The sequence below is a fragment of the Lethenteron reissneri genome, chromosome 41 (genome assembly GCF_015708825.2).
Source record: "Lethenteron reissneri isolate LAM-NWPU_2019-01 chromosome 41, ASM1570882v1, whole genome shotgun sequence".
Taxonomy (NCBI): domain Eukaryota; kingdom Metazoa; phylum Chordata; class Hyperoartia; order Petromyzontiformes; family Petromyzontidae; genus Lethenteron; species Lethenteron reissneri.
This window is the reverse complement of record NC_083819.1, coordinates 5209309-5225644: the sequence shown is the minus strand read 5'-3', so window position 1 is coordinate 5225644 and position 16336 is coordinate 5209309. Positions and strand designations below refer to the sequence as shown.

Here is a 16336-nt window from a genome sequence, read left to right as displayed (position 1 = left end):
GCAGAGCTATCAGGGGGAGCAAAAGGGGGTGGGGGGGGGTGATAAGGGGGGGGGGGGGGTGGGGTGCAACGTCTTACTTATGCGGCAGTCGGGCCCCGAGAATCCCGGAGCGCACTCGCAGAGGTACCAGTCCCCTCCATCGACGCACGTGCCGCCGTTGTGGCTGCGCACGTCACGAGATGGGGGCGGCGGGAGGGGGGGGTGAAAAGAATGAAAACACGACTATTCGAAACTGTGATTATTACAAAGCCGATAAACTTCAGACTCTGCGTCATGTGTAGCGCAGGAACTGCACGTACCACGGGCGGGAAGCGCAGTCGTTCGCACCTGCAAAGTGGAGAGATAACAGGGATTGAGAAGGTGGAAATCTCGTACAGCGCAAGAACGTAAACATAAAAACGTGCATCAATACGGCCGCCCATGCCAAGAACCGATAGCGTTCGCGCCGCTGGAATTAGCGTCTGCTTGCAGCGTGTCTTCTGACGCGCGTAAACATTTTAGCGCGATTCGTACACAGAGTGCTGGGAAACAGCTCGCCGCAGGGATCATCATTTGTTATTATTATATTCACTTGTTTTTAATAAGCGAGGATAGAAACAATATTTTACGCATAGCTGCCGTAATCCCCATTTCTTTTTTACCGAAGCACCCCAAGAGGCTTTGGTAAATTTGCTTTCTTAACTTTGGGAGCGATTCTCTTGATGCCGTTCGGTGCGCGCCAAGGAACACACTTCACTCGATCAGATGTGCCGCTTTAGGTGCGACGGATTGACAGGGCGAAAGTCCCGAGTTTCGCCCGAGTCGCGGCAACCAGGCCTCGCACACCTTGACTCTAAGAGGCAATGTCGCTGGTGGCGAGATGTTATCTCCCTCGCCTGGTATGCAGGAGGTCGTGGGTTAGATCCCGACCCTAACGCCTGCTGCTGTATATTTTGAATTTGCGTGTTCTCCCTCCACGTGATCGTGTGGATTTTTCTTCGGCTCCTCCGGGTTTTCTCTCCAATTTCAGAAACATGCGCTTAGAGTATTTTGCTGCAATACATATTCCACACGATAAGCTATATAGCTCAGTGGGACTTAACTGCGGAAAAAAGTTTAGTTTTAGTTTTAACAGTCCGGGGCTCAGGCTCCGCCATGAGCTTGGCGCGCGACTAAACTAAGTGCCCACCCACCGCGGCCCCTCCGCCCGGCCGCCTGCGGACGCCACTTTGAGAAGCCGTGGCACTCGCCGTTATTCGACGGCCGGGGCAAGGCCGCGGTTTAGGTCGAATTGCCGCCCGCCGTCGCGATCGCAACAACGCCCAAACGGAAACCGCCTCGTCCGCGCGGCACCGACGATTGCCGTAACGACGAAAATAATCTGCGATCGGATTGATTTACAAATGATGCCCCGCCACCGTGACGAAAAAAGAACGTGACCCAATGACACGTTGGAGAGTGATGCGGCGCAACCGCGAGAACCTGCATCGGAGTTCATCTGTGCATTTCTTCTGTACAACAATACTTATTTATGTAGCAGCAGCTACATAAATAAGTATTGTCGTACAGATTCGAGCAAGGGCTCATGCTGACCAGAAGGAGGAGGAGGGACCCATGGTATTGATGATGAGAGCCATGCATGACTTACATTTGCCCTAGGTATAAAAAAACGTATGACTGCACTACGTTGCGTGTATGTCTCTCACGACATGTGTTAAGGACTCCCCAACATAGTTTAGCTTCGACACACTCATGGTTGGGTGGGTGAATGAATGAGTGATTGTTCAGGCACGTGTGTGAGCATGTGGGCCAGTAAGCAGGTGACCTAATTGGCAAACAGGTGAGTCAGACGGTAATCGATTGGGCAGAGAGGCGAGCGTCTTGAGTTTGCGTACGAGCGGAAGAGTGAGCGACCGATCGGGCAGGGCACGGAGCAGACAAACGAGCTCTTCTCCGCTACTGCCCCGTGATTAGAGCCCCAACTCATCCCTTTGCGGTGAGGTGCATCGCTTGCTGTGTGGTGCTTTCTTCGCGTTTGTGTCGCAATGCAGGCCTCACTGGAACCACAGGTGCTGCCCGTCCACTCGGCCTCGCACTGGCACGAGAAGTCCCCAGCGAGGTCGCGGCACTGCCCGCCGTTCTGGCAGGGGTTCGGGTCGCAGCGGCTCACAGCTGAGAGTCGAGGAGGAAGAAAAAAGTCAGGCATTCTGAATGCATTCTGGGACATGGATTGCTTGTCTCACGGCATGAAGCCGATAACATCCTCTTGGTTCTTTCGGTAAAGTCACGTAGAATGGAAATAATAAAATAATAAAAATTAAACATAATAAAATAATTCTCACGACGTTTCGGCCACAACGCAAGCAGCCGTCCTCAGGTGGAGAACAGGTCTGTCGAGAAGACAGAGTCTGAATGACACACCCCAGGCTTGGAGCGACTCTGTCTTCTCGACAGACCTGTTCTCCACCTGAGGACGGCTGCTTGCGTTGTGGCCGAAACGTCGTGAGAATTATTTTATGTTTTATTTTTATTATTTTATTATTTCCATTCTACGTGATTTTACCGAAAGAACCAAGAGGATGAATCTTTGCAGCCACGAAAGCTTTAAATCGAAATTTAAGCCGATAACAGTTTGAATTTTTCGTTGCAAAAAATATTAAGTTTTAAAATCACCACTCACAGCAGGATAAGAGGTACACTTGAGTTTTGTTGTGATGTTTCTACGTCTGCCACTTGTGTGTGTGTGTTTTTTTTACTTTGTATACATTTCACTTGGGGAGCAGGAGTGCAGCGGTTGAATCGCACTTCGCTATGAACCCCGCGACCCCGAGTTTCGATCGGTGGCGAACGATGTCTGAACCTATCGTGATCACCCCTCCCACCCTCCCACCCCTCGCCACCCGCATGACAAAATATGGTGAAACAACTCCCACGAGTGACGCGGATGGCATGGGGAGGCCTGTTTATTATTGTAATACATTTGGAATTGATTTTTATTATTATTTTGGTCTCACCACCGATAAACACTCTCACAATGTACTTGCCATAAACGTGTAGAGTTACAGTGTGGTATTTATTTAACACATAGTGAAAACTCGAATGGGTATTTGCACAAGTGTGCATATTTGAGGAGAGCTTTGGAAACTTTACGAATATTTTTTAGGATCGGAGATTTCTTATTATTTTTTTCCTTCCGCCAAAAAAAAATATCTTTTTTCGTAAAGTACTTTATGCTAATACTGTTGTGCTTATCACAGACCCACACCCCCCCCCCCCTACAATTGTCCAAATGAATCGGCCCATAAATTGATGTGCCCGTGCCGCGTCTGTCACGCTGAATCACAATTAAGGAGAAAAAAAATCTCGGCGGCCAGCAGCGCGTATCGACAGCGGAGATGAAAGCAACAACAAAAAAACCCCATAATTAATTGTGGGGCCCTAGCCAAATTTGTCCTTCTGGACAAAAGGCGAGCTTTCAAACACCGCGGCAGGGAGCCCTATTATTAGCCACGTGATGCTGAGACCGCTCTTTCTCATCTCCCGGTGACCTGCCGGTGTGTTTGAGCGCGACTTGGCTAAGCGCGAGGACGATCGCCAACAAACATTAAACGTTTGTTCCATTTACACGGCAATGCTTGCAAATTACGCCGAGGGACAAAAAGAGGAGACGTCCGGATGAGAGCGACCATTGGCGGGTTGAGAGACGTCGTACTGCTGAGAGACGTGGATCTGAGGGAGGAGGACGGCTGACGGTCGAGAGCAGTGACAGAGTGACAGCTGAAGGAGGGAAGATGCCTGAGAGGGCATCCAACCGAGGAGAGTGACGCAGTGGTTCGCGTATTGCGCTATGAACCTGGTGCACTCTAAGTTCGATTCCCTGCCGTGGCCAACATCAGTGGAAATCGATGTATGCATCAGTTGTGGGCCCCCCCCCCCCTTCACCAACCCGCACTGACCAGAAAGGTGAAGTAAAGTAAAAACATCCCCCATGAACAATGTGGATTGGAAACGCCTTCAAGCAGCAGTGGGTTGTCAGAGCGGCTAATATTCACGTAAACTTTTGCGGCACGAACATTGAGAAACTTCAAAGGCAAAAATAATTTTCGATTTAAAGCTTTCGTGACTGCAGGGATTCATCTTCTTGGTTCTTTCGGTAAAGTCACGTAGAATGGAAATAATAAAATAATAAAAATAAAACATAATAAAATAATTCTCACGACGTTTCGGCCACAACGCAAGCAGCTGTCCTCAGGTGGAGAACAGGTCTGTCGAGAAGACAGAGTCTGAATGATTCAGACTCTGTCTTCACGTTGTGATTGGCAACTTCTGTGCCATTCCGTAATTCCGTCGCCGCAGAATTGACCCAACCGCCGGCGGGCCTGCCCCGCCGAGCCGGAATCCGGCACCTACCGCGCTCACAAAGCTCCCCCTCCCAGCCGGCGGGACAGACGCAGCGGAGAGCGCCAGCCTGCCACACGCACGAGCCTCCGTTCCAACAGGAGTCTCCGACGGCCACCGCCGGCACTGCCGCCGGACCCCCCGCCGTTCTGTTCGCCACGGCCGCTGTGCAGTTCTCAGGCCCTGCTCACGTGCGAGACGACACGCGCACGGCACACACACACGCACAGCACACACACGGCACACACACGCGCACGGCACACACATACGCACAGCACACACACGGCACACACACACGCACGGCACACACATACGCACAGCACACACACGGCACACACACGCGCACGGCACACACATACGCACAGCACACACACGGTACACACACGCGCACGGCACACACATACGCACAGCACACACACGGCACACACACACGCACGGCACACACATACGCACAGCACACACACGGTACACACACACGCACGACACACACACGGCACAAACACACGCACGGCACACACACGGCACAAACACGCACGGCACACACACACGCACACGCGCGCCCCCGAGGTCAGCGCCGTGGCTATCGAGTGCGCAGGCAGTGCAACTGAGTCCAGGTGGAGGGCCATGGGAGATGGGCAACATTGTTTAACATGGGGGAGTCCCATATCATTTCTTGCACCACCAAGGGCCCGTGTCAACCACGTTATGCCACATATAGAAAAAGACAAAAGATCCCTCGTATGGCCTTAACAGACTGTAGGGGCAAGTGCTGTTAGCGAGCACCTATAAAGGCCGGCACGGCACACGAGGGGGCGGGTGGCCAGCACCACGCCCGGCCGCCTTTGTCTCCCTAGCGACGATGCTTACACATCGCACCGGGTACTCATTTGAGGCTGAGTCGACGCGCATGCACTGTGCTGCATGAGACAAGCGACGGAAAGTGAACCAAATGTCAGCGCAGCCCCCTTTGCCTGGCCCACTGCTATAGAGGAAGGTCTCTCAACGGCGTGTCGATCAAGGGGATTGTGTGACCGTACTTCACTACGCCGGTCGGAGCGGGTAACCGTGAAGGGGGGTGGGAGGGGTTGGGGGAGGGGGGCGGCGGCAGGGAGGTCAAGAACCGGTTCAGATATCGCTCGGGCCCTTGGTTTGCCAATCGAACTCGGGGTTTCAGCAATTTGCCAACCGATGAAATGAAACAGCGACGGCAGGTGCGGACGAAGCGGACGCGCGCCAGCACCCGCGGCAGGATCACGTTCGAAACTCGATTAGCCCCGCGCGGTTAGCGAGCCGGGTGCGGCACTTCGAGTTATGTCCATATTCCGTGCGTAAGGCGACGGCGTTCATTAGCGGACAATTTTTGGCTCCCTATCCAGGACTACCCACGGCGAGTAATCCCCACTCACTCACTTCGGTGGGCGGTGGGGGGGGGGAACGGGCAACGAAAATACACGCGACTGGCGACGCGATCATTAAGGGAACGCTATATTTGCACGACGGCGGCCCGCGAACCCTGAACCCGCTTCTGACGGCATCGCGAGGGCCTTTTCATAAAAAAAAAACTAATTTTCTTCCAAAAATCACGTCGCTCCGCGCGGTTTGACACCTCGGGTCTCGGCGCATGGGGGCCGCCTCCGCCTTGCTGCCCGCGATGGCCCTGACGCGGGCAGATTTACGAGCGAGCGGCTTCGCTCCGTTGCCGGTGGGAGGACTTCGGGGGGGCAGCCCGCGGCTCTTTCCGCGCCGGGCACCGAGCGTCACTGCCCGCCTTATTTGTAGCGGCAGGCGGCGGTGACCGAAGTGGTGAAGTGATGGAGGCAAGATCACGTTGGACTCAAAAAAACGTCCCCCCCCCTCGCTCCCTCTGGAGTAAATAGTGGCAGTGGCCTCCGCTGGCAAGAGGCTCTGAGTGTGCACTCGAGCACGGATCGCATTAGCCGTCCTTAAGCGCGGTGTTTATTTCTGGGGGGGGGGGGGTTATTTTTTCCGTTTGTTTTTATTTTGGGGGTGGCGGGCGGTGAGACGAGACGCAATTTGTTCCGCGCGCCTTCCCCTGGCGGCACCCCCCCACCGCCGCCGCCACCGCCGCCGTCGCCGCCCGCCTCATCGCCGCCGTTTCTGAAACGCCGGAATTTCCAAACAAGCGAGTGCACATTGAGCCACGCAGCGCATCACCCCCCCACCACCACCACTTCCCCACCCTGTGTTGTTCAACAAATGCAGCACCGCCGCCAAAGGCAGACTTAAAGGTTGTTGCGAGCGTGGAAACGTTCACACCAACGCCGTCGCTCTTTACGAATTTGCGCCCTCCGAACCCGGCGGACGGCAACACAAAGACGGAACCATTGGGCTTTTTCCGGGGGGGCAGGCGGACGGGGGGGGGGGATGACACGGGCCGCGCAGTTACCGTGACTATCATACAACAAACGAAATATTATCGCGCATTTACATCGGTCACCGCGAAACGTTCACGTTCCCCAAAAACGAGCCGAAACGGCGTGTCGGTTAAAGGCCCTGCAGGCAACAAGGAGGACTTGGGCCCCTCTAACTGACCGTGGCAATACCCACGCAGATTCTGTGCACTCGCTCTCTAACACACACAGACTAAATCACTAGTACAAGTCCTCTCACCGATCATAACCCTACTCCAAAATAATTCAGACAACTAGCAATCCGTACTAACCGTAGCCCTGATCAACTACCCAACAGGCCAATTGTATTTGACCTCTCACTCATCCCGATCCTAACCAATTAACGAAGCAGCCACTAGTCCGAGCTTTACCCGCCGACACCAACAACTTCGTTTAACACGTAGGCTCCCGCGACCAATATAATCCATAATACACTTTATTTTGGATCAAATCGCGTGAATATAAATGTGACGTTAAACCCGCTATCACCCTAGACAATCAATGAGTAAGGTTTGTCACCTTACTAGTACAGCAACACCGGCGTGTTGGAGAGCAAATCCGCAACATTTACAATCTGAGCACGACGTTTCGCCAGCAATTACAACCGGCATCATCAGGCGGCAGCCAGATTTCATTTGAGCAAAGTGAGTCCTCGTTCAAACGAACAACGCAATCGAGGCGGCTCGTAGTCCTGGCTTCCCCTCCAACGCTGCCCCCCCCCCCCCGGCTAAGTCAACGGGGGCCACTCGGCACAGTCCTCCCGCCGACTCTCACCCCATCCACCCGGCACTTCGCAAGAGATCAGCCCCCCCCCCCCGTTATGCTTCTCCTCTTCCAGCTGCGCCACCCACTCCCCGTGACTCGGCTTTCCGCTCGGTGGAGTCTCGCGGAGAAAACCGAGACGGAGGGCGAGAGATTTCCCGAGAGAGAGAGAGAGGGGGTGGGTTGGGGTGAGGGGGGTAGAAGACGCGCGGCAGAGGGTGAAGTTACCGTCGATGGGTTTCTCGCAGCGGCGCCCCGTGTAGCCGGGCCGGCACGAACACCGCGATCCCCTCTCCGCTTCCTGAAAGGAAGTTGAAAAAAAACGAGGACATCCATCACCGCGAAGCGGGCACGCGGAGTTCGCGCGATCGCTCGTGTCGGTAATTCATAGGACGATCAGGGAGTCTTTCAGATGTTTTTGTTTCCGTCGTTCCGGAAACCGCTACTTTACTCGTTACAGTTACCCTACTACGCGGGGTCAATGATGAACCGATGTTTATTTAATGTGCCGAGCCAGCGAACAAAGACGGCCACTGCATCGCACGCTCTCAAGATGCGCTTCTGAGGCCGTCTGGAACGCTCTCCCTTCCGATATTAGGAAGCCACTGGACTGGAGCTGTGCAATTTTAAATAATCTCGATTGAACACTGATTTCATTAGAGCTGCTCTTTGTGTTCAGTTTCTTGTCCTTCCCCCACACCGACAATTAACACGGTTGGCTACGTACGGCGCAAAATAAGTTCGACATACATACGAGACGAAATATCCGTTTGGATGTGTTGCAGATCGGCATACTCCTTCGAGTGTGAAAGAACAGCCCCTGGAAGCGGATGCTACATTTTTTTCTTCTTCTCTAAGTGCCGCTATTTGAAACGGAGATGCTCTCACGATACATTGGATTAACCTTAATCGACTTGTTTAATTTTCTTCATACAGTATGCATCGTACATGCTCTCCCCCTCAACACCCCCACAATCATAGACCCGCTCGCCATCTCCGTTCTGATCTCATATTTACGCTGACGACACACTTTGTCTGAATGTGCGTGTCTGTGTTCGTTTGCACCTTTCTCCGGTTGTGCCCTCGGAGTGTGATATGCATTTGTGTGTTTGATTAAATATTGCTTCGGTAGAACTAATATTGAATCAACAGGGGCAAGCTGCCATTAGGAGTCCCCTCGGGTAACAATCTGAACTCTGGGACGTTTTGTTATGGGCGTAATATAAGTGTGATTATATGAATGCAAGAATGATTATACACCATGTAACACGATTTTTGTCCCTGGGTAGTAAGTGTTATTTTTTAATTGTTTATGCCTGAAAAGTGCAGAAGATGGCTATTATTCCCCACAAACTTTGCTTTTCTGACCAGGACTTTACGTGAAGGAATGACACTAATGCACACCACGTTTTCTCATTGGCAATAGCTACATTTCAAAATATCACTGTTCTGGTCACAAAAGCAAAATTTGTGGGGAATAATAGCCATCTTCTGCACCTTTTGAGGCATAAGCAATTAGGAAATAACACTTACTACCCAGGAACAAATTAGTTTGTTCCACAATGAATTATGATTACGATGATGGTGGTGGTGATAACGATGATAACGATGACGATGATAACGATGATGATGATGATGACGACGTTGATGACGATAACGATTATGATGTCGATGGTGGTGACGATGACGACGATGATGACGACGATGATAACGATGATCACGATGATGATGACGACGTTGATGACGATAACGATTATGACGTCGATGGTGGTGACGATGACGACGATGATGACGACGATGATGATGATGGTGGTGACGATGAAGCCCAAACGGGAGTCGTCTGGTCTCTCTTACCACCGTGCACGTGCCGCCGTTTAAGCACCGTCCTTGGCAATCGTCGACACCTGCAGCGAGACAAAAACAAAGGACTAATGTGCACACAGCCGCCGACTCTAGCGGGGGGAAGAGTAGGCCAAATACCCCCTGGAGGGGGAAATCCCTTCCGCCAGGAGTGGCGTGAGCAAGCAGTTCCAGGGCAGCAGCTTGACCCCATTTGTGAGTGGTGCAACATTCCTCGTAAAACATCTAAAATAGCTGCTGGCTGAACGGGAACATCGTCCGTTGTGACAATTCAAACAAACTCAAAACCTTCAGCCGACTGGTTACGTTTTTGTTTTTACTTTACAGCGTGCCTGCCGAACAGATGCGCGTAGTTTCGTGCATCGTGTTGTTACCCTCGTTACGTCACGGCATATTGTTGACACAAATACATAGATACATGCCTACTCGTTTAGCAAACACGAGGATCGCGTGCTATTTTAATATCGATAAATTACACGGTCAAGTGCACGCTATTTTTTACCACAAATATGGGGAGGGTTGTGGTAGGGGGCAGGGGAGGCTGGTGGGGAATTATATTCTGGAGCTCAGCCCTAGACAGCTGCAGCTGAAATCAAGTCCCGCTCACTGTGGGCGTAATGACCAGTGGCGGCTCCTGCAAAATCTCTCAGGGGGGGCAAATGTCTGGATGATTGATAAGGATAAGGTCCACCCATGCAATGGATAAATTAACAGCTTAAGCATGTAAAGGCAACTTCACTTCTTTAATATTCGTGAAAAATAAAGTGACTCTTACAATACATCTTGTTTGTTTCTATACTCACTATTATTACAATCCACTCAGTTTCTTTTATTAAAGATTCCACTAGGTGGCGATAAATAATATTGTTGACTGAAACGTGCTTACGTATGATGACGTAAGCACGTTAGTGCGAGCCCTCCCGGAAGCCATAGAGAATGCATTGGAGCGCCCGCCGTTCGAAAAAAAAAACATCTTTGAATGTAAGTCTATGGGAACACTCTGGGCGATTCTCAGCCAGAGTGAAATCGCCCAAAAAGAGGCGGTACTCCACAAAACGTGACATGCCGCTGATTGGACTATATCCAGAGGCACAATAACGGCTAGCGTAACTCTGTGGTTGAATGACATTGGTGGTGCGTCGCCCAATCGCCCTAATGAAGAAACCACCCCTGGTAATGACCGTCATAGACTATGTTCTCCTATAACGCGGGAGTTGCGTTGCTGAAGAACACCGCTTTATGGAACAAAAACTCGCGTTATAATGTCTAATACCGGGTAAAGCAAAGTCCGCGATAAAACGTGATATGCGTGCGTAGGCCGAACAATGACTGAGCACACGTGGATAGCGTCTATAAGCATCCAGCAGCATCCCGCCTTGTGCGACGCAACGCCGAGGCAGACGCTCAATCGCTTAATCCGACACGCACGACGTTGTTCTGTTCACTCGATCGCGTTATATCCAATTCGCATCCGCGTCATGAACACATTCATCGCTTCGAAGTCAACTCGCGTTCTGAAAACTGCACGCGGCGCTATCGGAGAACGGAACCGTAATACCACGCGGCCGCTCGTTTCACGGTGGACGTTAAAGATCCCGTGATGTCATTGGCAAGAGGGGGCCGCTGCGTGCCGGCGTCCGGGTCCACATTGGCCAAATCGAAAAACTTACACCACAGGATCCTACAACTGGGATTAGACAGCAGCAGCAGCCAGCAGCCAGCGTGCCCCCCACCCTCTAAGTTGGTGGTGCGGGGTGAGTTGGTGGTGCGGGGTGAGTTGGTGGTGCGGGGTGAGTTGGTGGTGAGTTGGTGGTGCGGGGTGAGTTGGTGGTGCGGGGTGAGTTGGTGGTGAGTTGGTGGTGCGGGGTGAGTTGGTGGTGCGGGGTGAGTTGGTGGTGCGGGGTGAGTTGGTGGTGAGTTGGTGGTGCGAGGTGAGTTGGTGGTGCGGGGTGAGTTGGTGGTGAGTTGGTGGTGCGGGGTGAGTTGGTGGTGCGGGGTGAGTTGGTGGCGAGTTGGTGGTGCGAGGTGGTGGTGCGGGGTGAGTTGGTGGTGCGGGGCGAGGTGGTGGTGCGGGGTGAGTTGGTGGTGCGGGGTGAGTTGGTGGTGCGGGGTGAGTTGGTGGTGAGTTGGTGGTGCAGGGCGAGGTGGTGGTGGTGCCACTCACCGACGTCACAGTCGTGGCCCGTCCAGCCGGGCAGGCACTCGCAATAATAGCCGCCAAACAGGTTCTTGCAGAATTTGGCGTTGCCCTTGCACGGGTTGTCTTCACACTCGTCGGCGTCTGTCGAATTCACAGCGGGGGTGCGACATTCAGCGAAGAACCAGCGGTCGGCGCGCTGGGCCACCTTGCCCAACTTATTGAAAGTTTTCTCGCCTTTTTTGGTGTGAATTGTATTTGTTTAACTACTATTTTATTTTTTTATATCCAGAAATAACAATTTTTTTATTTTACCAGGAAAGGCCCACTGAAATATGGAGTTATTTTTCAGAACGACGTGGTCACAAACTATAGCTCAACAAAGTGACTTATCGCGTGGAAATGTATAGCAGCCGAATACTCTAAACGCGTGTTTCTAAATGTAGAGGGGAAAAACCGGAGAATCCGATCACGGGAAGAGAGACACGCAAACTCCAAAATATACAGCAGACGTCAGGATCGGGATCGAACCCACGACCTCCTGTATACCAGGCGAGGTAGGTAACATCTCCTAGCCACCGTGGCGAGAAATACCCCGGTCTGCGTCGGGGATGCGTTCCTGAAAGGTGCGACGACGAATATCAAAACGACGTCAATCAAAGCGATTTACAGGACAGGTGGTGGTGGAGGATGACGAGAAAGGACCGGCGATGCTGTCACCGACGTAAGTGCGGGCTTGAGGCGACGCGAATAAGCTCGCGGTATTAAATAAAGTGACGACGTATTTGCGAAACGATGTCAAAAATAGGGGGGGGGGGGGAGACGTCAATTTGGGGCATCACTGTACATCACAGTCTTGCTTAAAATGAAACGGAAAAAATTGGCACTCTTTTCGATGTTTTTTTATCTATGAAGGGGGTGAGTGTTGACGTGGCTTAAGGGGAAGCCACGTGTGGAGGAGGCCTGTCGCAGATTTACCGGAAGATCTGAACCCAGCAGCGGAGGCAGGCGCCAGGAATAGATAAGTGAATGCCTTTTTCGAGCATGTGGGAGGAAGATCAGTCATTTGTGCGGATGGAGTAACGTTTTCAAGCAATCGAAACATCTATAAATAACAATATCCTTTATAGACACAGAATTTTTTAAAATAAATAAAGCATACACTAGCCGATAATTATAATTAGAAAACCCCCATACAGTATCTACGTCACCATGATACATGATCCATCTACTGATTCTAGATTTGAAGCTTTCGTGACTGCAAGGATTCATACTCTTAGTTCTTTCGACGAAGTCACGAAGGTAAAAAATGAAATAAAAATTAATAAAAATAAAATAAAAATCACGACGTTTCGGAGGCAACACAAGTCTCCGTCATCAGGTGGGACCGTCACAGCCAGATTTGCTGTATCAAGTGAGGCTCACTTGATACAGCAAATCAGGCTCACTTGATACAGCAAATCAGGCTCACTTGATACATCAAATCTGGCTGTGACGGTCCCACCTGATGACGGAGACTTGTGTTGCCTCCGAAACGTCGTGATTTTTATTTTATTTTTATTAATTTTTATTTCATTTTTTACCTACATGACTTTACCGAAAGAACTAAGAGTATGAATCCATCTACTGCTTTACGAGGAGCTCCGCAAGCCATTGACCCCCTCCCGCGTGATTAATCCCACTCCTGCACACGAGCTTCTTCTCATTGCTCCATCTCCGCAGAGGGGATCCTCTTGTACGGGACGTCAGGGGAAGGATTCCCACCAAAAGGAGGGGGAGTGGGATGGTGACAGGGGAAGCGAGGAGATAAAATTAACCCGTAAAAACAAAGTTTTTCACTATAAATCCTTTATATGCGTGGCATCGGTTTTATTTTATTATTCATTTCTGTTTTTCTTGAGTAAGAGTTTCATTTTTATCACATTGGTATTTTAAATTAAATATGAAAAAAATTTTTCTCCTAAAAAGTGGAACATTTTGGAAAAATATTTTCACGAAAATAAATTGTCACGCACAACGAGTCTGTGTGCAAAATGTCAGCTCGATCGGATCACGGGAAGTGGGTTTAAAAACGACCGAAAGATTTGCACGGTCGTAAGCTCGCAAGCAAGCAAGCAAGTGAACTTAATATGAAGGATTTAATAAGAGAGAGAACGGGTGGTAAGAGGGGAGATCTTGACGAGAACGAGATTGAGAAGGCTGGGCACGAGTGTGGACTGAAGGAAAAAATAAAAGACGAACCGCCTGCAACCTCGTGTCGGCTCTCTTTCACACTCTCTTGGATACGTTCCCCACCATTTGGTTTCTATTCCATCCATTCCATTGCCGAGAATTGCCCCGTGGCCACCATCCGATCTCGCGACCACTTTCCTCCTCTTGACAGTCAACGTGATGTTTGCGATTTGCATTCGTTATCTGATGCGTGTGTTCCTCCTCTTTCTGTCTCTCGGCGTAATTCCCCGCGTGCCCCCCTGTCTCTGTCTCTCTCTCTCTCTCCACGCTTCCCGGCACACTTTTCAGCTCTCTCCACGCTGTACGAGAGAGTACACGTCAACGACCTCGTTCAGGAGCTGGGTGAGTTGGGACCGGTCCTAGGCAACACATTCATATCCCTAGAGAAAACAAACTAATGACATGGATGCGAGCAATAAAAATTAAATAGTTAACGAGCATCGTAGGGGACAGTTGCACTGAACGTGAGGGGACGGGGGCGGTTAGGGGTCAAATTAAAACAGAGGAAAAGTCACCGTCTGTGTATCTATTTTGAACTTCTTTCGCACCGTATGTAACCAACTGTGATAATCAGAGGTGCGGGGAAGGACAACAAACTAAACACGAGAAGCAGTACTGAAGAAATACATTTTCAATCTAGATTTATAAGTTGCGTATGATAACACACGAAGTACATATCGAAGGAGAGGAGAGGTATGGAAAGGCATTGGGTTGCCAAAGGAAACATGGACAATGCATAGCTCCATAAACCCACGAGGAAAAAGGATGGGAAATTTATTTTAAAAAAAAAGTGGAATAGTGACGGTGTGCGTGATAAAATGCGAAAATAATTAATGTTCGTAAATTGCATTAAAACTATAATTCGCTGCGAGGTGGCCAGAAGATGGCAGTACACCAGATGACTCTCGAATCCGTCTGTGCAACAGCCTCTGAGTGCGAATCATCTCACAATGCGTGGCTATCGTGTGGCACGTTGCGTCGGGGAGTTGCCATGGTCGAGATGTGATGGAGGTCAGGGTGAGGGTCTCCTCCCGCTACGAGAGTTGAGTGAATACAGTGCGGTGGCGTGTCACAAGGTGTAATCGTTCTTCTTATTATCACCAATCTAATATTATGGGTTAAGGTTAACGGTGGATGCGGGAGCCGTCGCACAGATGTATCTACGTTGAACTTCCTCTTGGTTCTTTCGGTAAAGTCACGTAGAATGGAAATAATAAAATAATAAAAATAAAACATAAGAATTATTTTATTGCTTTATTTTTATTATTTTATTATTTCCATTCTACGTGACTTTACCGAAAGAACAAAGAAGATGGATCCCTGCAGTCACGAAAGCTTTAAATCTAAATTTACGTTGAACTTCTTTCGCACCGTGCGTAGCCAACCGTGCTAAGTGGAGGTGCCGATGGGAGGCATGAGCGAGGTCCTGCGGAGTGGACACGTGTGTGGGGAATGAGAGCGACGACGATGGCTCGGGATCACTGATGCCTCCAGGGGTTGGGGGGTGCTGGTGGCTTGCACTCTCTAACACATTCTCTCGCACGCTTCTCTCTCCGTGCGTGCGTGCGCGTGAACGCGAGTGGTGGCAGACTCCAAGCACCCACCGACGAGGCACGTGCGTCCGGTCCACTGGGGAGGGCAGCTGCAGATGAATCCGCCCGGCTGATTTGCGCACTCCCCACCGTGGGCACAGGGGCTCTGCTCGCACTCGTCCTCGTCTGCGCGCACAGACATCACGCGGCGTCGGCGGTTACAGCCGTGGGAGAACGGCCGGAGCTCGTCGCGTATTTCCCGAGTCGCTCGTAGATGAGAGTAGGTGGCAAGAGACGAGTCAGAAGCGGAATATTTAGCTGTACCGGGATGAATCCGACGCGCTATGAAGCTCTTTCTTTCATAGAGGTCCAGTCGTGGCCACGGCCATAGCGAGTGGTGGACTGGATGATGTGTGCCGTGCGTAGATATATTTTCTGGGTTGCTGACTCGGAGAGATCCGTCTGAAGTCCCTGGTCTCGCATAGAGAATTCGGACTCACAAAGCCCAAGGATCCATAGTCTTTGGTTCTTTCAAAAATGTCACATAGGTGAAAATAATTTAAAAATAACTAAATCACGACGTTTCGGAGGCAACACAAGCTTCCGTCATCAGGTGGAACAAACCCAGCAAAAATGTTTTACTGTAGTGGGCAGAGAGAGCTGTATGTGACAAGCGATTATGACTTACAAACACTCACGTTGATACACATTGACTTCTAGAGACCAATGGACTGCACGTAGGGACCCACAGTCTCACACAGGGATTATTTCTCACTGAATATGTCGATGATAATGTCATTTTCTATAGCGAATCGAAGTTGCACTCTCTTGCCCTGGACAATCGTATCCATGTGACCTGCCATCACAGTAATATTTTTTTAATACAGAAACATGCACGTTATTATATGGCCAGCATTGGATAGACCATGGTTCATGATGTTGATATGGCCCAGTCTATAGCCCTGGAAAGGTCTTCCACTGTGCATGGTTCTTCTAGGAGTTGGCAGAGCAATAGATGTTCCATG

At 50.7% G+C, this 16336-nt stretch overlaps 1 protein-coding gene across 1 annotated transcript in view; it reads right to left on the bottom strand.

Moving 5' to 3' along the window:
• LOC133352653 (protein jagged-1a-like) overlaps window positions 1-16336 on the bottom strand; it is a 93760-nt gene that overhangs the window by 17466 nt on the left and 59958 nt on the right. The window contains exons 9-16 of the mRNA XM_061568424.1: window positions 15384-15497; window positions 11575-11691; window positions 9405-9454; window positions 7779-7851; window positions 4390-4560; window positions 2038-2151; window positions 300-327; window positions 78-163 (exon numbers count right to left, since the gene is read on the bottom strand). Coding sequence (XP_061424408.1) covers window positions 78-163; window positions 300-327; window positions 2038-2151; window positions 4390-4560; window positions 7779-7851; window positions 9405-9454; window positions 11575-11691; window positions 15384-15497 — 753 coding nt within the window. The remainder of the gene's footprint in view (window positions 1-77; window positions 164-299; window positions 328-2037; window positions 2152-4389; window positions 4561-7778; window positions 7852-9404; window positions 9455-11574; window positions 11692-15383; window positions 15498-16336) is intronic.